The 27,781-nt window shown below is 41.4% G+C and overlaps 1 protein-coding gene across 3 annotated transcripts in view; it reads left to right on the top strand.

The window, feature by feature from the left end:
* Positions 1-27,781, top strand: part of PRKCH (protein kinase C eta) — a 222,938-nt gene that overhangs the window by 106,826 nt on the left and 88,331 nt on the right. For all 3 annotated transcript variants that reach the window (XM_027570953.2, XM_027570955.2, XM_027570954.2), the window contains 7 exons: positions 10,157-10,307; positions 13,814-13,848; positions 17,097-17,185; positions 18,654-18,783; positions 21,011-21,138; positions 24,034-24,177; positions 24,362-24,535. In XM_027570953.2, the coding sequence (XP_027426754.1) occupies positions 10,157-10,307; positions 13,814-13,848; positions 17,097-17,185; positions 18,654-18,783; positions 21,011-21,138; positions 24,034-24,177; positions 24,362-24,535 (851 nt within the window). The remainder of the gene's footprint in view (positions 1-10,156; positions 10,308-13,813; positions 13,849-17,096; positions 17,186-18,653; positions 18,784-21,010; positions 21,139-24,033; positions 24,178-24,361; positions 24,536-27,781) is intronic.

Below are 27,781 nucleotides of genomic sequence, written 5' to 3'. Positions count from 1 at the left end.
TATGTGACATTCTGGAAATGGAAAACCATAAATAAAAGACAATAAAAAGATCAGCGTTGCCAGAGGTGGTGGCCGAAGGGGATGGGGAGATGAATAGACAGAGCACAGAAGATTCTTAGGACAGTGAAAATACTCTGTATAATATTATAATGATGGATATATGTCCTTATATATCTTTTTACACTCATAGAATGTACAACATCAAGAGTGAAGCCTCAAGTAAACTATGGACTTTGGGTGATTATGTGATGTCTCATTTATACTTGTTAAGAAAGGTACCTTTCTGGTAGTGATGTTGATAATGGGGAAGGCTATGCTTATGTGGCCTCCAGGAGCATATGGGAAACCTCTGCCCCTCCTCCTCAATTTTACTGTAAACCTAAATCCACTCTAAACAGCTGAAGTCTTTTAAAAAATAAGATAATGGGAAGATGTTTCGGGTGAAAAGTAGTTGGCACTTACTGTATGTCTACGTGGTGTATATATTTGGCATGTTCACCAGAATATTTACAGTGATTTTTTTTTTTTGGTATAGTGAGATTTAAGATGATTTTTGAAAAAACTTCTTTATAGTTTTCTGTATCATTTGCATTTTCTAAAATCATATATTATCTTTACAAACAACCACAGCAAAAGAGCAAAAAAGAGACATTTCACATATTGCTCTTTGCACATTATGGCTTCATTGTCTTCTTATGTTAAGCTCAAAAGGTTCTCAGGAACAGGAAATACCATGGGTGAGACATTTACTTCCCAGTTAAATTTAGTAATGAAGGATAAAAGAAAAATTGCCAGATAATTGGAAAATGCTTACATTTTAAAGCACATACAACCAAGATTCTTACTCTAACTTAAGCTTAGAGTTGAAGGTAATGCCAAATCTGGTATTTTCCAGATAGTCAGGAGGACAGTGAGAGGCATAATGGGGACCTACCTCTGTATAATCCAACCCAAATTTGATGAAACAGAAACACGTTTCCTCATCATCCTGAAACCTGGTGCCGATGAACTGCTCAGCAGTGTTTAACTTTCATTTAAAAAAATTGAAGAATGAAGAATTGGCAGCTGGAAGTCTATTTATGGATGAAATCAGTGTGGATGGGGGGAATGAAATATTTGTAGCATCACAGCAACAGGGTAGAAATTTGTACTATTTTTGCAGAAAGGAATTACAGGATTCTTGCATTTGATAATAGGGAGCAAGAGGGAATTTCTGTCATTAAATTATGTGTGCAGAAAGGAGTAGGCACAGTAATAGTTGAAAATTGTTATTATAGGAACTTTCTATTTATACTTAATTCCACAAAGAGTTTGAAGCACTTGTTAGGAGGTATTTATGGTAGCATACTATAAATAAGAAAGCAGGACCAGAGTAAGTATAAATTCATTCTGTGGCAGACGCTGTGGATGTCCTCTCCATATTTCCCCTCGGGGCACAAGGAAAGGCTGGAAATTCTAGAGAATTAATGCTCCCTACCCCTGAGGCATCCATCAACCAATGACAAATGGCAGCTGGAGGTTAACTGTCCCAGTTTTTCTGCCCCTTGAGGATGTTCTATCAGTTCCTTGAGATCGTGGAAGGAGCCCAGTCATGTGGAAGGATGAGAGGGAGGAGGAGATGGGATGGGTTCCTGGATGTTGGGTTGGGGATGTTGGCCTTGGTATCTACTGAACAGACTTAGTAGAGGAGTGTGGGATCTGCTGGCTTCTTGATGAAAGCAATCCTAGTCCTCCAAGGTTGGCAACCGGGAGACCTGCCACCGGGGAAATGTGGCTAGATTTTGTCTCCCCGGGTCTTATGTGCCACGATTCACCTTTTTCTGGGGATTCTCACTTTTCACTAGAACCGTCTATCTACCATGGTAGCTGCAGAGTGTGACTTACCTGCTTTAATGTACTCTCTAAAGCAGAGCTCAGGCCTGCCTGGACCATGTAAACCAGGCTTAATGGTTTATATTAATATGCACTAGATGCTTTCCCTCACAAGGGATGTTGAACACATCTTCTCTGTGCCTCCACGACTGGGCTTACTCCTAGCCTACCTCAGTCTGCCTCTGCAGAACTTTGTGGACCCACCATTTCCTGGGCCCTCAAGTCCAGACCCCAGACAGTAAAGACCAAGGGGAAGGACTCTGCGTCCCATCTAACTAAGGCCCCCCTGAAAGTTATTTTGCTGCCTGAAGATTTGACCTTCTCTCAGATGTTGGACAGTGGGAACACTACCCTTTGGGGAAAACCCACCCCCTTTACCTTACGGTGGTCTAACGAGGGCAACTACTCTAACTTCCGTTCAGGAAATTTACATAGACTATAGCAGGGGAGCCGTCTCCCTACAGGGTGTGACATGATCTCACTTGTATTTCTCATGCATAACTGGATGGATTGCAGAGGGGAGCAGCCTTATGCAGAGAGTCTAGGTGGGAAACTAGTACATAGTCTAGATGAGAGGAAGAGGGTGGCATGAACTATCCCCAGTGAGCATGGGAGGGACAGATCTAGTCAGATCATAATAGGTTTAGTAGAGCTTGACAGTTGATTGGTTGTGGGTGGAGAAGGATCTGAAGACAGCTTTAGTTTTTTTCTGGATGACTCCAAGGATAACGATACTATTATCTAAGAGAAAGGGTGGGTTGAAGAGGCAGGGAAGAGGGCTCAGCCTACAAATGTCAATTTTAGGTAATTTGGGGATACCTTGGAGAGATGCTAAGAAGCTACTTAGAAATGGTTAGCATCTTTTTATATGTAGTTAGAAGCCAGAACTAGAGCTGTTGATTTGGGAGTACCCTCAGTACATAGGCAATTGTTAGAAATCAAGAGAACATACGAGATCTCTGAGAAGATGAATGAGCATCCAGAAAGACCAGAATAGCGTACAAAGAGCTTTGGAACACACACAAGTTTGAAGGTCGGGTAGGAGAGGAGAGCTGGTGAAGGGGACAAGAAGGAGAAATTGTAGAATAAGAGGAGCCAGATGCCATTGGAGCTGAGGTACTTTTCTCCAAGTCCTGGGAAGGGGAGAGTTTGTACTTTGGCAGTATTTCTGCCTAACAGAGGTGAAGCCGGTGAGGGGATGATGGGAGGCAGCGCTCTCTCCTCAGAACAGTGGAGAAAGGCCAGTGAAGGGACCCATTGCTCTTGGCGGAGCTTTGGTCACATCCAGGGGCTCTGTTCTGATTACCTTTCTGCTGACAGAGGAGGCTGGAGTGATGGGTGAGGATGGGCTCGCTTTCATGTTGCTTTGAGGGCTATTCAAGAGAGTCAGTCTAGTAACAAATGATTTTTCTCTCCTCTTTTCACCAATGATAGCCGTCTGCATGATGCACGATGGAAGGTGTTTATGCAGGCTGAGCTTCCTTGGAGGGAGCCAAAGCCCTGAGAAACACCTGTGCATGGTGCCTGTAGAGTCAGGTCTCCTGATGTGTTGACTCTAATCACTGTATCTGAATTTGGAAATAACTATGAGTCATGTGGTATGCAGTTTTCAAAAACAGAAGATTCTGTACTGCTCAATGTTATTTGGGGGATTTTGCATGCTGTTTTAAAATATGAACACCTGTTTTTGTAGCCTTTATCACTGGTGCTGGCCTAAAGTCCTGGAACCTTCTCCCCATCCTGTGTATCAAATTCTTGCTCCTCTTTTCTAAACAACTGCTAAGCTCAGTCCATTTATAAAGTCATTCTTAATAAATCAGAGGACTAGATACACAACTCCTGTGATTCTCTCTTCACTCAGCACCCACTAAATGCTCTCACCCACTGGGGGTGTGTACTCACTGTAAAGACTCATTTAAGTTATGTATTTGCCTAGCCCATGTCCTAATTTCTCTCTGTTTATATCATTATTGTCTCAGACAAGAATCATCTAATGTTAAATTCTTATGCATCATTCTTTATGCACGCAGTTTTGTGATCAGATGGTTGCTTATTCAGTGTGTTTGATGATATTAAGCAAGATTCTCTCATGACCTTATCCTGTTACCTTTCAGGAATATATTTTGAAGAGAGAAATTATACTTTCTGGTTTTTTCTTGACTAGTAACTCAGTTAACTCTAAGGTCTTCCTGTTTGTTTTTCTCCCAGTTACCCCTTCCCACATGCACAAACGATAAAACAAATATCTCAGGAAGAAGGAAAAAAGGAGGTTGGATAGCATTGCTCAATAGTTGAACAATAGTAAACAGAGTCTGGCGACCCCACTTCTATCAGTAGCTGCTTGACCTCACTTAACCTTCCTGTTAGCTTCTGTTTCCTCACCAGAAAATGTATTACTTTCCAGGGATTCCAGGAGACCTAACGTTAATAAAGGACACAGTACAGTGTGATGTTACCCATAAAGCCCTGGGGATAAAACCAAGAGCAGAGGATTTCTAGTGGTAGTTCTGGCTCTAGCTAGCTAGATCAACTTTGGACACAATGTTTAAGGTAATGGTTTCTTAAGTATTGATTTCAGGCAATTAGGTGATTGAATTTAAATGCTTTCTGTTCTTTGGTCTCTAAGGTAGTGTGAAGTAAGGGTTTTAACAATTATGTAACACTTAGTTGCTACCTGCCAGGTACTTTTCTAATTATGTTACACTTATTAACTCAGGGAGTCATCAAAGTGCCCTTTGAGGAAGGTTCTCTTGTGCTTCCTGTTCTACAAATGAGGAAACTGAGGGGTAGGAGATTCAACAGTTTGCCCAAGGTCACCTAGCTTGGAGGGGAGGAAGCAGGATTCCTGCCCAGGCTCCAGTTTCTGCACACTCACCACCACACGCTCCAGCCTGTTGTGTGGGAAGGCCGCACAACTTCCTCTGCTGGGCCCCTAAAAGACAAGCCATGGACCTTTGCAAACCACGGTGCCCTTGCTTGTTAAGCAAATTCAACTGATACAAATACAACTGAATCGTATTTTTACGCTGAACCAAAGTTATTCCTTTTATGCATTTTATATTCTGGAAATATTTATTTAATTCTGAAAATTTAAAGGTGCCATGCCATAGACTTTCAGGCTCTGATTTAATTTGCTTACAATTGTTTGAAAATTAGGAGATGTGATCTCGGTTTTCAGAAGTACTTCCAAATAACAGATTTCTGCAGCTGGAATAGAAAACTTTAGCTTTAGGTAGATAGAGCAAAATGGCTGAAGAGGATGAAGCATTTACTGTTTCTGAGATAAAGTTAAGGCAGCTTTACAGAGATTTCAGAGAGACGCCCCTCCCCCACAAAGTCTCAGGTTGGCAACACGTCTCTGTCCAGCAAGGCTTTTTGCCCTGAAAACTAACCCTGGAGTGGTTGGGTCACTCTTAGTTAACTTGTGCCTTCTAAAGTTCTAAAGAGTGTGTGGGATGACAATCAGATTTATGACATAGAATTTTATTTCAAAATAGTTAATCTTTGTTGTATTTGACCTAATTATTCTCCATCCCATGGATGGGATGGTTTATCAAAACTGACTCTCGGTGAGATGGATCAGGGCTCCAGGCCTGCCCACCTCTTGAGCCTGGAATGTGAATTTCCCTCCTGGGCACTGAGCCAGCTTCCTATTTACTTAGAGGCATGAGTACCTCAGGAGCAAAACAGAAGTTGTGATGCAAGTTTTGGCTGCAAAGCACATTAGGGTTGCCTAACGTGTTCAAAAAAACCCTATGTGATCTGGAAAATTTCTCCAAGCCTGGGTTGGTTTAAGGCACAAAAGGATTAAATAGTCTTTTTTTTTTTTTTTTTTTTTTTTTAGTTCTTTTAACTTAGTCCTAAGGCAACAGGGGGCAGTGCAAACAGTGAGGAAGGCCCCTGTAATGGTAAAGTGGGGGTCGAGTACCTGGGCAGAGTGCCATCTGAGAGCTCCTTCTTCCTGTCCAATGCATCCATCAAGAGGTGACAGTGAAAGGCCTTTGAAGCCGTGGGCATCCCCCCAACCCCTGTTTTCTTAACCAAACATCTTTCGAACTCCCAGGTGTGTATGAGTATGTTTTTGTGCTTTTTAAACAAAGAGGCACCTGGGCAAAAGAATACAGAAGAGGGAGGAGTGAAGCTTCATTAAAATGACCACATGGGAGGTGCTTCTGAGACATCTGGGATATGGAGGTGAACTCTTTCCCAGTGCTGTGGGATAAAGGAAAAAATTGAGGGGCAGTCCCAGATTGCTTTGGGAAGAAGGGGATTTAATTCAGGATTTGGGGGACACCACTTAGGCTCTGAGGCAGATGGGATAAATCTAAGTTAACTAGTTGGGGGGAAAAAAAGAGGACAGGGCATTCCAGGAGGGGTGGAAGGCAGGAGCGAAGGCATTAAGGGATGACCAACATGTGGTGGACGTCTGTAAGCTGTTTCTTCCTAAGTCCTTCAGGTTAGAAGGGATCACCTGAAAAATTCAGAGGTCCTGTTATACTAAGGCAATAGCTGTTGGGGGATGGGGGGGTGGAATTCAATTCAAAGAAATATTATAAATACAAGTGAGCTGACCTTTTAACCACTCTTCATAGTCTTAAGGGACAAAAAAAAAAGTAAATTCTTGATAGTTAAACCCCTGGGGAGAATTTAATTTGCATCTAGATGTGATAAGTGTTTAGTAATTCAATGCACGTTTTGCATTGGCCAGTACTGAGCTAGGTCTCAGGCTGGTGATAATATACGCTAGATACAGTGTGATCATTAGGTCAAATTTTATCATCTGCCCAAGCAAAGAAGTATTAAAATCTGGTCTTTTTGTCATTCCTAAGTGACTTCTGGAAATATTGCAGGAGAGCTGCATAATAGAGTGACTTCTGTTCATGTGTGATCCTTATCCAGAATTTTAAGAAACTCAGGAATATTGATTATGACATTGTCCCCATAGGGCCGCAGACAGGGATTTAGTTATCTTCTTGAGACAGATGGGAACCCTGAGAATGAAAATAATTAGGCTGCTTGCCAAAGGTTTTACACACACAAACACCCCAAAATAAAAACTGAAGCAGGTACAATTTTAACTGCCAGAGCCTCTGAAAGCATCAGTGTCTTAACCAAATTCATTTTCTCTATTTCTGCATTTCATTCTTTGAGATTTCTTATGTAAACCCTAATTTTTACTGTTAAATAGAAAGTAGTAATTGATATCTATATAGCATATATTCTTCCTAGCATTTTTATAGACAAAAACAATCGTAGAAACTGAATTACTGAATGAAAGGAAATGTAGGTTTACAACTTTGACAGATATTGTCAGATGGTCTCCAAAAAAAATATTCTTGAAATAGCTACATGTGTTGAATGCTACCCCGGGCCTCACTCTGTGCTGAACACTTTCATTGCATTACCTCCTTCAGTCCTTGGAAAAACCCTTTGAGGAAAGCACTACCCACTTTATGGATGGGAACACTGAGGTTTAGCAGGGTAAACACAGCCAGAAGGTGGCAGAACCAGGACTGCAGCCCAGTTACACTCCTAACAGCGGAGAGTGGAGGTGCCTATTTCCCCATTCCCTTGTAAGCATAGGCATATTAGCAGTCCTTATAAATATTTGCCAATTGAAGTAAAATGTCATTTATCTCCTGCTTCTTATGTGTCCATCTAGGATAGGATTGGACATCTGGTGTGTTTATTGTCTGTCTGCATTTATAGTTTTATGAATTGCCAATTTGCCTCCTCTGTCCCATTTTTACTAGATTGTTCATCCCTTTTTATTATTAATTTCTACATATATAAATAGTAACCCTTTTGTCATGTGTTGCAAGTCCTTTTTCTCCCAGTTTGTTTTGTTTAACTTTCTGTTTTGTGTCTTTTGCCAAATAGAACTTTAAATTTCTTAAATTGCACATCTGAGTCTTTTATGGCATTAGACTATTGTTACCCTTATCCCATCCTAGGAGTATATATTTTTTCCCTATTTTTTCATAACTTCCCCTTAACATTTACCTGAGATTATTTTGGTGTAAGGAGTGAGGTAAAGATATTTTCTAAAAGGCTAACTAGTTGTCTAAACACTATTTATATTAATAAATATTAATATAATAATTAATCTCTCATTTACCACTGATTTGAGCCTTGTTCTCTCTAAGCAAAATTGATTCCTAGGTTTGGATTCTTCTTGAGGTGGTAGCATGCTGTTTTGGTCACTATAACTTTATGTTTTATCATGTAGAACAAGTCTTCCTTCCCTCATTAGAATTTTTGGACAGTTTTTAAATATTTATGGTGCCAAATTAACTTTGAAAAAGTTGTCAGGTTTAGTTTAAAGACCTCCTTTGGGGATGTTTATTGGGATTTTGTTGAATTTAGTTTAGAAAGAATTGACAACTTAGTAGTATTAATAAGTCTTTCTATTTAAGAAGTTCATTTTTATATATCTTTTCATATTCTTCAGTTGGGGTTTATAGTTTCCTTCATATAAGTCTTGCACTTCTTCTGATAAATTATTCCTAGTTTGGGTTTTATAGCTTTATGAATGGGGATATACATTTATTATATATTCTAAACGGTTCTTTTGATGTATTAAAGACCTGTTGACTTTTAATGATTTACCATTGTCCATCTTACTGAACTCTGTTTTTAGTAGATTAGGCTAACTTCTCCTGAGTTTTCTAGTCATGTATTGAACATATCCAAATCATGGTATCTTTGCCTCTTTCCCCCTGCCCCTCCCATAGCTTTATCCTTTATTTTGTTTTCATCTCTTAGCAGCTTTGGCAAGTACTTTCAGAATAATAGTAAGCAATAGAGGTGATAATTGGTCTTACTTGTTCTTAACTTTCATGGGATTTATTATTTTTTTTTAATTTACCATTTATCTTTTGACCTGTGAGCATAATGTTTTAGTCTTGTTGAGGAGACAATCTTTTACTCTTTTCAAAAAGTTCTTTATTGGATTTCAAGTTAAACTTTATCAAGTGACTTTTAAACGTATATCGAAATGATCATAGTTACTTTCTTTTACTTGTTAATAGAATAAAATATAATAGGTTTTCTAATAATATGGCCCATCGTTGTGCTCAGGGTTATGAGATTGAGCCTTGCATCTGGCTCCGTGCTGGGTGTGGAGCCTGCTTAGGATTTTCTCTCCCTCTCCCTCTGCTCCTTCCCCCGCCAAAAGATAATGCTGAATAGTATAGAATTTCTTGGTTATCTGAGTGTCATTGCTACTGAGAAAAGTCCACATAAAATGAATTCTTCAAAATGAGGACTAAATTTTGTTAATATTTAAAAAGTGGGGTAAGGAGTTTGACAAAGCATTAAAATTATGAAAATGTTTATTGAATGCATTTTGTTATTTCTCATAACCCTGAGATCATGACCTGAGCCAAAATCCACTCAGACACCTACCCGACTGAGCCACCCAGGTGACCTGATACTATTCAGCATTATCTTAAAAGAAAAACCGACTGTGAACAGGTGGCAGTTTTCCCAGGAGCACAATATTGGGCATATTCCAGGTTTTAAAATTTATTAGCAGATTATCCTTGCATTATTTCTTAAATTTTCTTTGCATTGAAGTGATTAATTGCAAAGCATTATTAAAGAAGTAATCTTTATTTTATTAATCATAAGTCTCTGTATACCTTGGGAAAGTTCTAGTATAATTATCTGGGAGACATAATTGACTGACTTTTGATAGTGCCCAGTTTTGATTCTTCAGACTAGGAGCCACGATTTTTAAAAATGTGAAGGTGGAAACGGAACCTTGCATTATGTCCAGGTGAATTTCTACCCATTCCAGAGACAGTTTTGGGACTGATGCTTTTGGGTGATGTTGTCACTGTGCTGTGGCCATTCCCTCCTTCTGTTTGTGAGGATGCCAGAACAAAAGGCAAATAATGAGAGATCTGTTCTACCCGCTAGTAGTTCTAGCCAGTTGATGGCCCTGAGGTCCCACCCAGGGGAACAGGAGCTAGAAGGCCAGGCTGATGTCCCCTTTACGGGAACTTTAGAACCCCGGGGGACCCATGGTCTGTGCTGGGGAGACTGGTCCAAGATAGCCAGCTATAATCAGGCAGTGGGGAATCTCAGAGTTCACTTAGATCCAACCCTCTCAAACTAAGTCCTAAGGTCATTAGGAAGCATGATGAGGTTGTGGGGTGTTTTGCATCTTAAAGAAAGAAGAAACAATTTGGAGAGTATTTGAGCTATGACACTTTCTCATACATTAGATAAGGCTAGCTTCAGTGCACATTATTCTTTTTTCCTTTCTTTTGTTGTACAGCCACTCTCCAGAGAGACCGAATCTTCAAACATTTTACCAGGAAGCGCCAAAGGGCTATGCGAAGGCGAGTCCACCAGATCAATGGACACAAGTTTATGGCCACATACCTGAGGCAGCCCACCTACTGCTCTCACTGTAGGGAGTTTATCTGGTAAGAGGTTCCTTGGCTTTTCTCTTCCTTGTAGTTTCTTTCTATAATCAAGTCCTCCTCTGGTTGTGTGTGGTTTCAGAAGGAAGCATAATTCTGAAGAGTTGTTTTAGGATCTGATTTTTGCCTTTTATTCTAATATGTTGACCCAGTAATTTGAATTCCCAATGAAAAAAATCTAAACAATTTACGGATCCAAGGTTTACATGTTATTTCTTTTTCCAGTCATTTGGGGAAAGGTGCTAATAATGAATCATGAACTGGCTATAAAGCACTAATTAGGGAGGCTAACCAATCAATATATAGATAATCAATAAATTGAATAATCGGCCACTGAGTAAGAGAGAAAAAACAACAGTATTGCTTTAAAAAAGTATGACTCAAATGATGATTTATAGAAATCAGTTGTTGTCATCTGAGATCCTTTACAGGCGCTAGTAGCTGAAACTAAAAACGAAATGGTAAAAGTTTAGTTTTGAGAACTGTCTCGCATTTCTGAATTTTTAAAAAGTCACACTCATTAAGGAAGTCACTAAGTATTTTTTTAATTGGGAAAAAAAATTCCATGATTCTTATGCAGTAAATAGTAGAAGTAAATGCTATATAAGAAAAACTAACCTGTTTGAAGACATGGCTCTGTCAGAAGGGGATTCTTAGAGATCCTCCATGTGACAGAATTGTAAGTAGAAAATATATGTTGCACTCAGGCAGTTAGATAAAGTAAAGGAGTACTTTGGTAGTCTGTATATTCATATATATGGACTAAATCAGGGTAAACCAAGGTTAACAAAATTTAAGGGTAACTTAACAGCATTTTTAAGATATTTTGATTATTAGGTCAGTTGGTGGTTTCAGTAGCTAAAAGACTTACCATGTTTTGAAAATATGAATACGGAGAACAGGCTTAATACCAGTGTTTGCATGTGACATGCATTGTATGTTTTTACCTCTCAGATCGATGATGGTTTTCATCTATAAATGAATAGTTTGAATTATTTCAGTAATTGGAGTTTTGCTTTTTGAGAGGTCTTACAATGGAACTGGGACCTACTGTTTTGAGGGAACTATTGATACCACATTATATCTGGTCCTTAATACAATTTAAATTTGGACAGGCTTATTCTAGTTAAGCCATAAGTGTCAACATTGTCAACTTGTTTTGATTAAAGGATTTTTCTATAAAAAAAAAAAAGAAATTAGTTGTTGTAAGTAAAGTAAGCACACAGTAATCTTCAGCCTTATGTTATGTGGCCAAAGGTAAAACTTTGAGCGATTACATGCTATAATCCTTGGCATTTAGGAATTGAGATAATTAATAGTTGAGAACTTCTAGATGAATTGGGGCAATATTTTACTATACACATGACTGAAGCTGAAACCTCAGTGGCAAATCTACAATGTGAAATAAATTTAAGTTAATAGTTACCTTCATTTACAGCCAACATTAAACACATTTAATGTTGGAAAGAGAAGAAGGAAATGCCCCCTCATTACCCCAAACATGTACCCATACATACCCATCCATACCCATCTCTGAGGGAGAAAAGACAGTTTAGTATCTAAAGCATAAAAGGAAATCCTTGTTTTTATTGCAAACTTTAGTCATTTTGTTTAAGTCAAAAGCACTTGGCTCAGAGTAACTTTTTTTGAGTATTGATCAATGAGTTTGTTTTTTTTTTTGTCATTACTTTGGCTTAAAAGTACCTGCTACCTTTTAGCAGTCAGAATCCGGGGTTAGTGTTTCTGGCATTTTAAATTAAGAATAGAATCTTGTCTAAACCAACGACCCTAAACTGGCTGTCAGTATGCCGATAAATATGCCATCACAACTCTAGTCTTCAGAAACAAGTTCCTGCTGAATTTTCTTTTTTTTTTTTTTTTTTTTTTTTTAAAAGATTTTATTTACTTATTTGAGAGAGAGAGAATGAGAGATAGAGAACTCGAGAGGGAAGAGGGTTAGAGGGAGAAGCAGACTCCCTGCTGAGCAGGGAGCCCGATGCGGGACTCGATCCCGGGACTCCAGGATCATGACCTGAGCCGAAGGCAGTCGCTTAACCAACTGAGCCACCCAGGCGCCCTTCCTGCTGAATTTTCTATTGAACAATGGAAAAGCTCTGGCATCTTTGAGCCCATTTTTTACCCTTGTGGTCATCTGTACTGTCTAGTTAGTTGCCGTCCACTTCTCTCCTTGTGGTTTTCCTGACTTGAAAGGTCTGCTGCTCTTTATTTCAAGTCACACCATTCTGCTTACCTCCTCTATGTGACCTGCCTGCCCTGTGGGCATTTGTGGTGACAACCCGTTACCTCAACCAACGTTCTCAGTGGAAAGTTGTTTGATCATTTCACTAAATTTTTTCCACCAAGGAAACAACTCCCACTCAACCAGCCTTCACTTTCCTGCGCTCGTTCTCTCTCTCTCTCTCTTTTGCGCACACACACAGGCACACACACACACAGACACAGTATTAATGTATGTGTTACATATATATGGTTAACAATATGGACTCTGGCATTCAATCTCATCACCAACTAGATGTGTGAACCTAAATAAATTATATAGTCCATCAGTGTCTCCTTATTTGTAAAATAAAGATAATTTTATTTTGCTTATATCAAAGTTTTATGTAGAACTTAAAGTTCTAGGCACTTTCCTAAGCGTTTTACATTATCACCTCTCTCTATCTTCATCACAACCCTATGAAGTAGGTACTGTGGTCATTATTTCCCTCTATAGATGAAGAAGCTATGGCTCAAAGGAATTAGTGATGTGCCCCAAATCATGCCCAGGCCATCTGGTTTCAGAGTCTGTGCTCTGAGCCTTCCTCTTATGCGTGCTACCCCACATGACTTTTGTGAGGATTCGGTGAGATGCTGAACGACAGCAGCTTGGCTCAGTGCCTGGCACAGCCTCCTCCGGGCTTAATAAAATGTGGCCTGTGTTAAATGAGAATGAGGATAATGTCATCATCGCCCAGAGAACATACTAGGGAGAGACCAAGATGATAGCTGTGGGCTTGACAGGCATCTTGTGGTTGCATTTCTGCCCTACCCCCTGGACTCCAGGGGTGATGGAGGCACAGGGAAGAGGGAGGGTGCCTCAGGCCAGGCGGCTGCGGTGGACTCATCTGTTTACTTCACTACCTGCACATCTTTATGTGTATGTGAGTGAGGCCAGCAAAGGTGGTGGAGTGACCCTTCAGGCTGAGGCTCAGTCACATGACCAGATGAGGACCTGGTGTTTGCCACAGAGCAAGGTGGGTAGAACGAGGATCACCAGTACCCACCTGTGTATATCACTAGAGGATTCTGATCATCAGGTGACTTCCTCTGTGTCTTGTGGTAACAAACAGGGGCTCAGATATCACTTCATCTTTGCTTCTTCTCTGAAATTATGTTTTTCATAAAGGTGCAGAGGATGGCATACATTTGTTTTCCTTAAGTACTATGATTGTAGGAGCATTGTTGCTGAAATAGACTGATGATAACTTTTTCTCTATTGTCTTGAACAGGGGAGTATTTGGGAAACAAGGTTATCAATGTCAAGGTAAGAAAACATTTTAAAAACTATGTTTAATATTGTTCCCTAAGAAGACACAGGATACATTTCATTAATATTGTGATAAATAACTCTGCAAGTCAAATGAGACCCCTATAGAATTGCAACTTTATTAGTTGTGGTTTAAATTTTGGCTACGTTTTAGGCAGCATAGAGGAGACATTTTTATTTCTAAAGCCGAGTTACCTAATAAAGTTTAATTGTTTAAAGTTTTGTTTCTGCAATAACATGAAAATAGTGAAAGGTTACGCCATTGTGTGAGCAGTACCTATAAATCTTGAAGCTAAATTTTTATCTTTTACAACCCCGTTGTTAATAGGGGTGAGAAATGGCACAGTGTTGTCTCTTAACCTGCATAGGGAATAGAAGCTATTATCTCAGTTGCTTTTTGATTTTCTAATTTAAAAAAATGTGAGAAATGTTCAAAGTTAATCTGTTAATGATCTTGTAGTTATTATGTGTTAAATTTATTTTGATTTTCACAATTCTAAGATAAAACCAATTTACTAGTGTTCCAAATGGGAGGAGTGAAAGAAGGCTCTTACTCAGACTTAACTAGACTGGATTGGTTTGTCTTTTATTTGGGCTACCCTTGTTGTTGGTTTGAGCATCATCACACAGTTTATACATAGGGTACCTGTCTTCTTGATGTGCACTCTACAGATGATTGGTAAAATAGCACTTACATGTCCTGGAGTGGTAGCCTCCATGTCAATAAGGAAATCCTGCCTTCTCTTCTGGAGAAGGTGAGGCAGAACATTATTTCCCTTAGAATGGAATAGGACATACTCTTGGATATAATTTTCATTTTAACATGTATGAGCAATTCTACTGAGTTCTCAAATTTAGAAAAAGAATGTATCATCAATATGACAACAGTAATTGACCTTTATGCTATTAATGTCAGCCCCAAATGAGAACATAGTTCACAGGTGAGAGTTGATGTCACTTTTTAGCACCTGTCCAGCACAGGGACATGCCTTGTGGTCAACCCTGGTCCATCTTATGCATAGTGCCAGGATGTTTGATGGGCTGATTTTCAGTGGGCCACCTGTTGTTGAAAGAACAAGAAAGAACCTTGGTCAGGATATGTTCACATCTTGTTAAGGGACATAAAACCAACTACCCAGGTTGAGAAGGGTATACACCATGCCAATGCTAATCAAAACCGAATAGACAAGGCAGACTTCAGAACAAAGATAATTATCAGGTCTAAGGAGAGGCATTATGTAATGATAAAGGGGTCAGTTTTTCAAGAAGACCTAATGATCCTTAACATGTAGGCACCTAACAACGGGGCATCAAAATACATGAGGCAAAAACTGATAGAACTGCAAGGATATACAGACAAATCCACTGTTATAGTTGGAGACTTCAATATCTTAGTAACTGATAGGTCCAGCAGGCAGAAAATCTGTAAGGATATCCACAGTTTGATCAAGTTGACATTTATAGACTACTCCACTTAGCCATAGCAGGATATACATCCTTCTCAAGCTCACAAGGAATATTTATCAAGGTAGACCACATTCTGGCATGTGAAATAAGCCTTAACAAATTTAAAAGAATAGAAATCATAAAAAATAATAGAAATCATAAAAAGTATCTTTTCAGACCACAGTGGAATTCAACTACATATGAATAACAGAAAGATAGCTGGAAAGCCCCCCAAATATTTAGAGATTAAACAACACATTTGAAATAACACATGGGTAAAAGAAGACTCAAGAGAAAATAATAAATATTTCAGACCAAATGAAAATGAAAATACATCTTATCAAAATTTGTGGGATTCAGCAAAGGCAGTACTCACAGGAAAATTTATAGCATTAAATGCATATATTAGAAAAGAAGGATCTAAAATCAGTAATCTCAGTTTTCATCTTTAAGGAAACTAGAAAAAGGAGAGAAGCTTAAAGGGAGCAGAAGAAAAGAAATAGAATTAAAGCATAAATCCATAAAATTGAAATTAGGAAAACAATAGAGAAAATCCACCAAATAAAAAGCTGGTTCTTTAAAAAGATCAATAAAATTGATAAAGCTCTAGCCAAGCAAATGGAAAAAACAAGCAAACCTCAGATGCTTCAGAATATAAGGTTTTTCTGTGTGAGGGATGGTTTTGAGTTTCCCTCATATAAAATGACTGATTCTCTGGGAACTTTCAATTTGGTTCTCCTTCAAATTCAGTCTGATGCTAGCTAGATTTGTTTTAAAATATATTACTATTTGCTAACATGTCATTCGTGTTTATGTAGTTAATCTTAAAAACCTCCACATGTCTTGAAAGATCTTAAAAATAACATATACTTTCATACTGCTTCATTATACTTGTTCACCTTTTAATGGTAAACTGGACTGTGTCTGCACTATGTCAGTTATCCAGATGAAAATGGGGGAAAAATGTTATTTGGAAGTTCTAAGTATTCAAACGATTGAGTCATTCTGCAAAAATGTAATGAGTACCTATCTTGTTCAAGGCATCATGCTGCCTGGGAATTCTGAGGGCATTAGAGGCTACTGTGGAAGGTTTGAAAGCATTTATACATAGCAGTGCCTCCTCCAGGGGGTAGGCTGAGAGTTGTAAGAGATCCAAATCCAAGGAGAGAGATGGTTTAATCTAGAAGGGGAGCCAGGGGTCATATATTTTCATGGAAGAGACATTTCTCAAGTTGTGTCTTATTATAAACTTAAGATGTAGTTAGGTGATAGGCAACAAGGATCTTCTAGGGATTGAGCAAGATATGGTCAATGTGTGGGCGAGGGTGAAGGCTTCCTCCAGGAAGAGCAACCAGTCTAGTTTTTGTTGGAACAAAGAGCTCCCCTCGAAGAAAGGTAACAGGTAAGCTGGGGGTAGCTTCTGGAGGGCCTGAAACCTGGCTGGGAAATTTGAACCTGACTCATTGGCAGTGAGATGCCATTGAAGGTTTAGATCTTGGGGCAAGGTGACCAGAATTACACCAAGAGAGGAGGATTCCTGTGGAGGTGGGTGCAGGCAGGGGGAAAGCCAGGAAGGATGAAGTGGGCTCAAGACTTGAGTGTGAATAGTGTGGGTGTGAGCAAAGGCATGAGTTAGGGTGATGGTAATGACCGTGGGAAGGATGGGTGCATTGGATGCCATCGTGTGGGCCAGACACCCAAATCAAGTCACCTTGGCATGGAGCAGCCCTTGTTGACTCTACTAGAACAGCAGACTGTGAGCCTCCTAGAAATGTATAATCATGCATTTGATTCCCTAGTGTGCACCTGTGTCGTCCATAAGCGCTGCCATCATCTGATTGTTACAGCCTGCACTTGCCAGAACAATATTAACAAAATGGATTCAAAGGTAAGAAGATAGAAATTTGCTAATTAAGGGCCTGCATAAGCTCATGTGCGCACTTCTCTCTCTCTCTTTTCTTGCTCCATCCCCTTTCCACCTCCCTTCTGCACTCCTTGAAGTGAATGGTGGTATCAGAATTGAATTTTCTCTCCTTTTTATAGTATGCTGTTTTTATTTCTATAGCATGACCTGTCCTTGAGTTGATCCCATGAATGATCAGCTGGTTACAAGCTCTCACTATCAGTTTTTCTAATTTGGAGAGAGTTTTGCAAGACTGAAAACGTCCCTGAGTTTGGCATCGAATGACTAGGATTTGAATGCAGAATCCAGCCTCTGCTAGCTAGCTTCTCTGTCAGCCTGAGTCTTTTTCTTTTTTTCAGCCTCAGTCTTAAAATGGGATTCATATTTCCTTCACGTGCTTTTTTTGTGAGGCTTCCACAAGATAGAATTGATGTGACAAGTATTTGTTAACTGTAAATTGTGCTTCCTTAATAAGGTGACTATTAGCCTTCTCCAGTGTCTTCCAAAATTTCCAGGAGGAGGCATTGCTATGTATAAATGCTTGAATCTCATTCTCGTCACTGGCACTGCATTCAGCTGGGGTGGGCACATTCTAAATTGTGGAGATAGAAAGCAGCTGGAGTACTGCTGACAATGAGCCGCGGGTTTACAGATGCATCGGGGAGTCTGACTTTGAGCTCAGCGATTGCTTACAGTACACAGAAAGGATTGCTAAAGAGTTCTTGCAGAGGTACGAGCCACTTTCTCTTTCTTTATGAGAAAGAGATCAGCAAAATTCCAAGAGGAGTCATAACTACCCCACTCCTTGTCCCGCGTGGATCTGTTGTCACCTCAAATGGTGACGTAGACTGTAGCGCATATACCTACTCTAATTATTTGTTGGAAACAGTTTGTGAGATGAATGCAGGACCCGTGCCCTCAGACTGTAAGATGCAAATGGCAGGCACAGCCCGGGAGGGCTGAGTAAGCTGCTAGGATGTCACTTTGGAGTGAATTCCTTCTGTGGTTCCGTGCTCCCTGGGTGCCACCTTCTCCCCCAGGCCCCCACCGACATGATATCTGGAAAAGCCTGTGCTAACAGTCTTACAGACCTATATGGTCTATAAGAGACCTGTTTAATCCTGAAGTTAAAAGCGTTTAGGAAATAGACATGGGCATGAGGGAGTTGGCAGGGAGAGGAAATACAGCCTGAATATAAACGATGATAAAAAGGTTTTCATTCCTATTTATCTCCCAAAATGGTGAACGATCTAATGCCCACTACACCCTTTCTTTTTAGTCTTGTTGATTAGAAAATGTGCTCAGCCTGGTGAGGAAAGCCTGAGTACAGTGAAATAATCTCCCCGGCTCAGGTGTCATGGTAACATGTTGCGTTTGGGGGGGCTCCTGTTACAGTTTCTACAAAAGATGCTGGCACGGCATCCTAGCTCTTGTCCTTCTGCTTTTTTTATAGATTGCTGAACAGAGGTTCGGAATCAACATCCCGCACAAGTTCAGCATCCACAACTACAAAGTGCCAACCTTCTGCGATCACTGTGGCTCGCTACTCTGGGGCATCATGCGACAAGGACTTCAGTGTAAAAGTGAGATGCTGGGGTGCTGGGTACCCATTTCACGAGAACAACGCGCTGCAAGCTTTCGGAGTTCTGTAGGCTCAGCTTCTGACCCAGGACCGATGGTTATAAGCACTTTGTAAATGAGATCTTCATAGTTCTAGGTGTATGTGTTCCCCTCGTCAGGCATATAAGGAGAGCCGCATCTGGTCCAAAGATTTCCTAACTGTAGATCCAGTCAGTTGTTAAATTCAGTGTTCTATCTAGCTAGCTGTCAGCTGCTTAGTGCTAAGGGCCTGCTAGTTGCTGTGTATTTTCATAGGTATTTGCAAGAGGGAAAAATGGGATCTTGGTCAGAAATGGAAGGTGGTAGGAGGTGAGGTGGCCAAGAGAGAGGCTTTGGTTATGAGTAAGAACTGGCAGGAGAGTGGGTCTGGTGACCTCACCAGAAATAAGCAGGAATGGAGTCAAAGCTCAATGAGAGCTGCCCTGGGTCTTCTCAAAGAGACCGCCAGAGATTGGAGAGGTAGGTGGGGTGAAGGATGTTTCACCTCTGGCCATGGACTTGCACGTCACTAACTGTGCCCAGGGCAGCCTGAGTTTGGAGCTTTCGCCTTAGCAGAGGGTCTGAGAGTAAGGGGTGATTCCCGTCCTGTTTGGAGCTGGGGAGTTGCTGAGTCTTCTCCCATGGGGTGTTGCTGTAACAATCTGGCTGTCTTGGGGCACGGTTCCCTGCAGAAATACACGCGAATTTCAGCCTGAAGCTTTAGATAAATCCTGACTCACTGCGGGAGGCAGAGTTGATGTCCATGCAGCTGGACAACGTCCATCAACTGCCTGCCCTTACCAAGCCTGCTTCTGCTGACAAAAAGGGACTAGCCACTTGTCTTTAAGAAGGGCAAACTCATCTCTCGAGAACATCATTTACTAATTGTTTTTTCCTAGACACATGGAGTAATTCTTTTTCAATCCAAACAGCAACCAGCTTGTGCATAGCTTTGGTTCAGGCACCGCTTGACCTTAAGCTGGATGGTCTCCCCTGGGCGTGGGTTGCATCGCAGAGGCCACTTTCTGCTTTTGTATAGTTGTTGCCAACATGCAGAACCGTGCATAGGTCTCCCCCACATTGTTCTTATCCCTCGTGGCCTGGGGGTCGCACACAGACAGTGATCTACCTCCTGTACTTTTTGCTTTTTTTTGTCACTGGTACTTTAGCAAGGGCACTGCAGGCTTGTGTGTCTCTGTACCCATCTTCCTGAGGGAGGGGGATTTCCCATGAGGAGCTACTGAAGCTTCAGCCTCAGGGTCCCTCCCTTGCAAGAGCACCTTCCAGAGCTCTCCTTTTGATTGGATATTCTTTTTCTTAAAGAGGGCACCCTAAATCACATACATTCAGACCCCTCCCACCCCCCCAAACCTGGATCCAGGCATGCTTCCAGAGACGGGTTGACACTCCAGATATAGGAATTTGTTGCCTGCTGTTTCATCTCTTCCTCCCATCAGCAGGGCCCATGTTAAGAAACTGCGTCAGAACTTCCTGCTGATTAAACCCTGGGTCCCTTCATCATCCCAAGTCCATTTCCTATGCACCAGGAATGTAGCTTGCTTCTCCTCTTCCAACTGCCATTTACTTTGACCTTTAAAGAAAAAAAACCTCGCTTTTCTCCCCCATGAAGTAGTTCAAACCACAGGCTGCAAACACTGAGACCCACAGCCCCACAGGATGCTGTGCCCTGGGCTGGGAGGGCACCCCAACCACAACAATACTCAGAAAGCAAGCTTCACTTAGAGGTTTTTCTCTCAGAAACACCATCTCCATCCTGTTTGAACAGCGATTTCTGTGTGGTATTTAGATGGCTACCTTTTCTTGAGTGATACAAGGAAAAGCATACAGTCAGCTGACATGCTTCCTTGTTAGTTTAATTGACTGAAATGTCGCCGTGATGAACGTTTTGATTTCTATATTGAATCATGCTGTTAAGTCGGCAATGACTATTACACATGATTTAGGTGAATGCCTTTCATCAAGTCAACAGGGAAAAAAGTGGATTTGAAATGTATTATTCGTCAGTATGCCAGGCTCCGTGCTGCTACTGCATAAAGCAGCAATGAGACAAATGTCAGGGTTTGCTTTGAGTGCATCCAAGCCTGGATCATTCCCCTGTCATAGTCTTTCAGGTGATTAAAGCTCTTTTTTGCAGCATATGTTGACTTGGCTCCTTCCTGAACGTGGACTCCCTTCTCTTCCCCCCTCCAGTCTGTAAGATGAACGTCCACATCCGATGTCAGGCAAATGTAGCCCCGAACTGTGGGGTCAACGCGGTGGAGCTCGCCAAGACCCTGGCCGGGATGGGCCTCCAGCCCGGAAATATTTCTCCAACCTCGGTGAGACTTGGCTTTCTTCGATGTATTGTAGTTTAGAAGTTGTTCAGATGGGATGAGTCCGAATGAGTGCCTGCGGCATAAGCAAAGCTCCTCATCTCAGCAAACACAATAAACAGATTTATTGTATTTTTTAAGACCATTTTGTTCCACAAAAAAGATTCTTTATACAATTATATGACAAGAAATAACAAGCATGCAGATGTAGCAGGAAGCAGAAGGGGGATTTTTTTTTTTTTTTTTTTTTTTTTAAATCAGCTTCCTGTCAGTGTGGTGTGGTGAAGCTCTGGATTCCAGGGCCCTGGGTTACCCAGCAGCTGAGATGACCAGCAGCTACGGGCCTCAGCTCCCTCCACTCTAACGGGGTTGAACATGAGGATCTCTGAGATTCTCCCCAGCTCTGGAGTCTCACTGTTCTGCAGTTTTTGTTTATGGATTGTGAATTTATCTCTCAAGTTCAGCGACAAACAGGAGTTCCTTCCTCTCGGCTCCTGGGAGTGGGTGGAGTTGTCCTTTGCTTTGCGCATGTTTTGTCTCGCAGCCTCCCTGAGTGACCTCCACTCGCTGTTGACCGTTAGAACCTCGACCACTTCCCAGGCCCGCGTCCTATTGCTGCCTTCCGGGCTGGGAAAGAGCCACGGCTCCTGTTGTGGTTTCTGAAAGGTGTAGCTTCATATCCGACTTAGGAAAATACTAGACTTAACTGTTAAATATCTCTGGGTACTTAGGGAAGCGCAATCACTGTCAAGTTCTTGGTCATCCGGAAAATGTCCGTACTCACCACCCCATTTCCTTATTACTGGCTGATTAGGGATTTGGACTGAAATTGTATTCCCTTATTTCAGGGAAGCATCAGCAAAGTCTAATGTCTAAGCATGGACAGAAAGGCAGGATGCTGATGCCAGGAAGGGGATTTCTAGTGCGTGGGACGGCTGCTCCCAAAGGGCACGGATTAAGGATTTCAGCCTGCACCAGGGCTCCTAAAATGTCATGGGAATAAGATAGACCATGTGGCACAAGCTCTAGAATGGACAATGCCACTTGTCATTTGTCACTTGAGCCAATAATCTTTAATGTTATGATATTTAAAAATGGAAAAGCCAAAATTACCTGTCATTTGACAGCAGAACATGAAACAGAATCTTGAGTCTAGCAAAAGAGAAGAATGGGTTACAAAAAAAAAAAAAGATTGAGAAATACTGGCTTAAAGTTTTCTAGCCCAACCAGGGGAAGTATTTAAGTGGAGGAAGTGAGATTCAAGCTAGTAAAGTTTTTCTATCTTTGAAATATTTATGATCGGAGATCTGGAGGGAGAAACTACTAAAAACAACTGGATTTTTTAAGGTGATCCATTTTATATCTGTAATCACTGTTTTATTGGGTTGAGTATGTCAAAGCCTTGTAGCTTCAAGCAATTGCACAGTTGTTGTTTGTTTGAAAATATTACTTAGAAGTTCTTCCAGATAAGCTGGGGCTTTTCAGCTAAATAGGTCAAGAACTTCAGAACGTTGGACTTTTGACCTGTTGCCCAGGGGTAGCTTGTCTTATAAATGTCCCAAGGTGGACATCTGCAAGTCATCTTGCCGTCAGAGAGCTCCCTCGCTGTGGCTGGGCTTGGACCAGTGAGATGCGGTTACCCACGGAGGAGGCCTCGCCTCCTTCCGGTTCAGTATGGTGAGGCTGGAGCTCTCATTGTGCTGGTGGTCAACTTCCCTAGAGGGCCAGCAGACTGTGTATCAAGAGTCTTCAAGATTTACATTTTGGCCCAAAAGATTGCATTTCCAGAAAGTTATCGTAAGAAAATAGATGATGCTCATGATCATGATGATGACAGCAGCTCAGTTCATGTGTATTGAATGTGCCAGGCACCAATCTAAGTGCTTTATGTGCTTTTATTCATTCCTCATAATGACTTGTGTGGCAGGTGCTATCCCATCCTCTTTGTTAGGAGAAACTGAGGCATAGAGATGATGGGTAGGTAACTTACCCAGAGTTACAGGATTAGGTTACTGAGCTGTGATTTGAATCCAGGCAGCTTCCTTGAGAGCCTAGATTCTTAATCACCCTGCTTTGAAGATTAGCATGCAAGGATGTTCATGATGCTGTTATTTAAACTGGCAGAAGATGGGAGATAACCTGTTTCCAATAAGCAGGGGAATTAATGAATAAACTGTGGTATAACCATAAAACAATATTGGGCAGCCCTTAACACTCATGTTCTTGAAGGATATGGAAATTACATATGACAAAGTGTTAAATAAAAATGTGTGTTATGAAATTACAATTTTATTATATTTTTAAAAATCAAGTGTAAAGATAGATATGTGTGTATATGTAATGGCTTTTATTTTTTATTTTTTGAGGGGGACCTCATAAGATTAGAAGTATTTAAAATTTTATCCTCCATACATTTGTTCATTACTCTAGTTTTTATATTAATTTTTATTTCTCTTATATAATTTTAAATATTGTGTAATAAATACTGCTTCGTTCATTCACATCCTGGTATGGATCCTTTGAGCAGATGCGAAAACCGCTCTTTGAACGAAGTGGACACCAGGTGGCGCTCTTGGAATCTGACCATCCTGTGGAAAGCCACCCCAAGCCACTGGAGGGACCAGACTAAGGCGTTGGTGTTTTATACATTCCCATTTGAGTTAAACTCTCGGTGGCTGGGATATATTTTAAAATGATTCTTTTCCAAATACAGTAAGCACAGATGAGGAGCTGGTACTGTGTAGTTTTGCATGGCAGAACTTGATCACATGTCCAGCTGAATTGATCTTTCCCCATCTGTTGTGTCGGAGTTGGGGCAGCTAATAAGGTCTTCTCCATCCATAAAGGCTTCATGCCCATGCTGTGACTTCTGACTCCCTGTTTGCCTACTTTTCTTTGCAGAAGCTGGTTTCCAGGTCAACTCTAAGAAGACAGGGCAGGGAAAACACCAAAGAAGGGAATGGGATCGGGGTTGATTCTTCCAGCCGACTTGGTATCGACAACTTTGAGTTCATCCGAGTGTTGGGGAAGGGGAGCTTCGGGAAGGTGAGTCCTGGCTTCTGAGGTGTCTGGGTTAAAGTAAGCATGCCGCATGTATGTGTTTGAGTATGCGTGTATGTTTCATGCTCATACTTTCCAAGTGCCAGGTCCATTCTGCCCCATGTGTTCCCACACCCTAAGAATCTCAAGAGTTCTCACGCCTGTGCTTCCTTCTCCTGCTTTGCCACAGGTGATGCTTGCGAGAATAAAAGAAACAGGAGACCTCTATGCTGTGAAGGTGCTGAAGAAGGACGTGATCTTGCAGGATGATGATGTGGAATGCACCATGACGGAAAAAAGGATCCTCTCCTTGGCTCGCAATCACCCCTTCCTCACACAGTTGTTCTGCTGCTTTCAAACACCTGTAAGTAGGACTCAAATTCACCACCTCAGTGCCCTCCTTTCTTAAACAGATGTGACAGGATGTTGAAGATTTCATAAAGAAGTGCATCAGACTTTTGAGGGATGAACTCTCGCTGTAGGGCCAAATGGAGGTACCAGTAACAACTTCTTTTTTTTTTTTTAATTTTATTTATTTATTTATTTATTTTAATTTTTTATTGTGATGTGAATCACCATACATGACATCATTAGTTTTGGATGTTCCATGATTCATTGTTGGTGCATAACCCCCAGTGCTCCACGCAGAACGTGCCCTCCTTAATACCCATCACCAGGCTAACCCATCCCCCCACCCCCCTCCCCTCTAGAACCCTCAGTTTTTTCAGAGTCCATCATCTCTCATGGTTCGTCTCCCCCTCCGACTTACTCCCCTTTATTCTTCCCCTCCTGCTATCTTCTTTTTCTTTTTTCTTAACATATGTTGCATTATTTGTTTCAGAAGTACAGATCTGTGATTCAACAGTCTTGCACAATTCACAGCGCTCACCATAGCACATACCCTCCCCAATGTCTATCACCCAGCCGACCCTTCTCCTCACCCCCCTCCCCTCCAGCAACCCTCAGTTTGTTTCCTGAGATTAAGAATTCCTCCTATCAGTGAGGTCATATGATACCTGTCTTTCTCTGATTGACTTGTTTCACTCAGCATAACACCCTCCAGTTCCATCCACGTCGTTGCAAAGGGCAAGATCTCATTCCTTTTGATGGCTGCATAATATTCCATTGTGTATATATACCACATCTTCTTTATCCATTCATCTGTCGATGGGCATCTTGGGTCTTTCCACAGTTTGGCTATTGTGGACATTGCTGCTATAAACATTGGGGTGCACATACCCCTTCGGATCCCTACATTTATATTTTTGTGGTAAATACCCAGTAGTATAATTGCTGGATCGTATGGTAGCTCTATTTTCAACGGTTTGAGGAACCTCCATACTGTTTTCCAGAGTGGCTGCACCAGCTTGCATTCCCACCAACAGTGTAGGAGGGTTCCCCTTTCTCCACATCCCCACCAACATCTGTCGTTTCCTGACTTGTTAATTTTAGCCATTCTGACTGGCATGAGGTGGTATCTCATTGAGGTTTTGATTTGGATTTCCCTGATGCCGAGCGATGTTGAGCACTTTTTCATGTGTCTGTTGGCCATTTGGATGTCTTCTTTGGAAAAATGTCTGTTCATGTCTTCTGCCCATTTCTTGATTGGATTCTTTGTTCTTTGGGTGTTGAGTTTGATAAGTTCTTTATAGATTTTGGATACTAGCCCTTTATCTGATTATGTCATTTGCAAATATCTTCTCCCATTCTGTCGGTTGTCTTTTGGTTTTGTGGACTGTTTCTTTTGCTGTGCAAAAGCTTTTTATCTTGATGAAATCCCAATAGTTCATTTTTGCCCTTGCTTCCCTTGCCTATGGCGATGTTTCTAGGAAGAAGTTGCTGCCTGTGTTCTCCTTTAGGATTTTGATGGACTCCTGTCTCACGTTTAGGTCTTTCAACCATTTGGAGTCTTTTTTTGTGTGTGGTGTAAGGAAATGGTCCAGTTTCATTCTTCTGCATGGGGCTGTCCAATTTTCCCAACACCATTTGTTGAAGAGACTGTCTTTTTTCCATTGGACATTCTTTCCTGCTTTGTCAAAGATTAGTTGACCATAGAGTTGAGGGTCCATTTCTGGGCTCTCTATTCAGGTACCAGTAACTTCTGATGACCTCTGGGAGAAAGTTGAAATCAGTGAACTAACTGCTTACTGTCATGTTGTCCTAGAGAAGGATCATCTTGAGGGTGGAAAATGTCTTCATACATAAGTCTTCTCTAGCAGTGTGAAGGTTACAGAAGTCTAAGAACAGAGTAAATGTCATGGGCTGCTTATCTTGGTGACTTTAACCTTGGCTCTACCCCTAAGTGCTGAGCTAGTTATGACCTGGGCATGAAAGTTCAGGGTAGGTCCAGAGAGAGAAACTTAATTTGTCAGGTCTCAAGGCATTGCTCCTTGCCTCAATCAGGGACCCTTTGTTTGATTTCTGTGAACTGATCCTGGGATTCAAGTCTGTCTACTCTATCGTGGTGTGCAATTAGGAATACTTTTGGCTGCACTTAACAGAATACCTAACGAAGTGTCACGTGATAAACGGAAAGGATGAGTTTAGCTTATTAGTACAACCCTTTTTTTCTTGAAGTCTGGCAGTGACAATGTTAGGGTTGGGTTAGTTGCTCAGTGACATGGGGCATCTTTTCCCCATGGGGTCTCAAGTTATTTGCCACAGTCCTCAATATCACACCTCATGTGATGGCATCCGAAGCAGGAAGCCCAAGGACAGAGGCACAAGGGCTTTGTGGGCCGCTCTCCTTTTATCAAAGAGACAAGAAATCTTTCTAGAGTTGAGTCACCTGCTCACCTTTAGCTGCACAGGATGCTGGAAGAGCAAATATCTAGCCAAGATAAGCAGGTTTACCCTGATTGGCTTCCACCAACCTTGACTCATCCCTTGGGGCATGGCACTCTGCTGTCTCTTTAGCATTGGACTTGGAACTTGGCTTCTGTCCTCAACAAAGAGGAAAGACGGCTCTTGGGAGGGCACCCAGAGGGTCTGCCACAGATATTTCAGAACCTTCTTGAAGTCAAAAGGCATTTTGAGAAAGAGAACCTGGGATACGCTCCTTGTCTCTGCTACCACCAGGGCGGTGGAAAGTGTGGTGGGGGCAGAATAGGGACAGCCCAGCTGTAGCATGGATCCTGCAGTGCATTTCTAGGGAAAGTGACAGCTAAGCTCGGACCAGAAGGGTGAGTTAGAATGCTGAGGCAAAGAGAATGAAGGTGAACATGCTGTCCAGGGGAACAGCACCTGGACAGGAGTAGTGGTTAGTGAGAGCGAGAGGTGTGAATACCGCTCAGCGTGCTTGAAATATGGGGGTTGGGGAGGGGCATGGAGAGAATGGTTGGGGCAGAGGTGACCTGGGCCCCACCTGGAAGGGTCTTGTAGGCTCTGTTAAGGACCTTAGATTTTAGTCCTAAGAGCAAATGGAAGAAATTTAAGCAGAGGAATGACATATCAGATTGTATTTTTTAACTATAAAAAAAGCTAACTTTCTGCCGTGGGTAATAGGAGCATCCTCCAAATAGCCATATCCTTTCTCTGAAAGAAACAACTATTACTAATTTCATGTGTTGCCTTTCAAGGAGTTTTTTGCACATGAAAGTATACACCCACA

The sequence above is a fragment of the Zalophus californianus genome, chromosome 6, assembly GCF_009762305.2.
Source record: "Zalophus californianus isolate mZalCal1 chromosome 6, mZalCal1.pri.v2, whole genome shotgun sequence".
NCBI classification, from domain to species: Eukaryota; Metazoa; Chordata; class Mammalia; order Carnivora; family Otariidae; genus Zalophus; species Zalophus californianus.
This window is presented reverse-complemented; position numbering and strand designations above follow the sequence as displayed.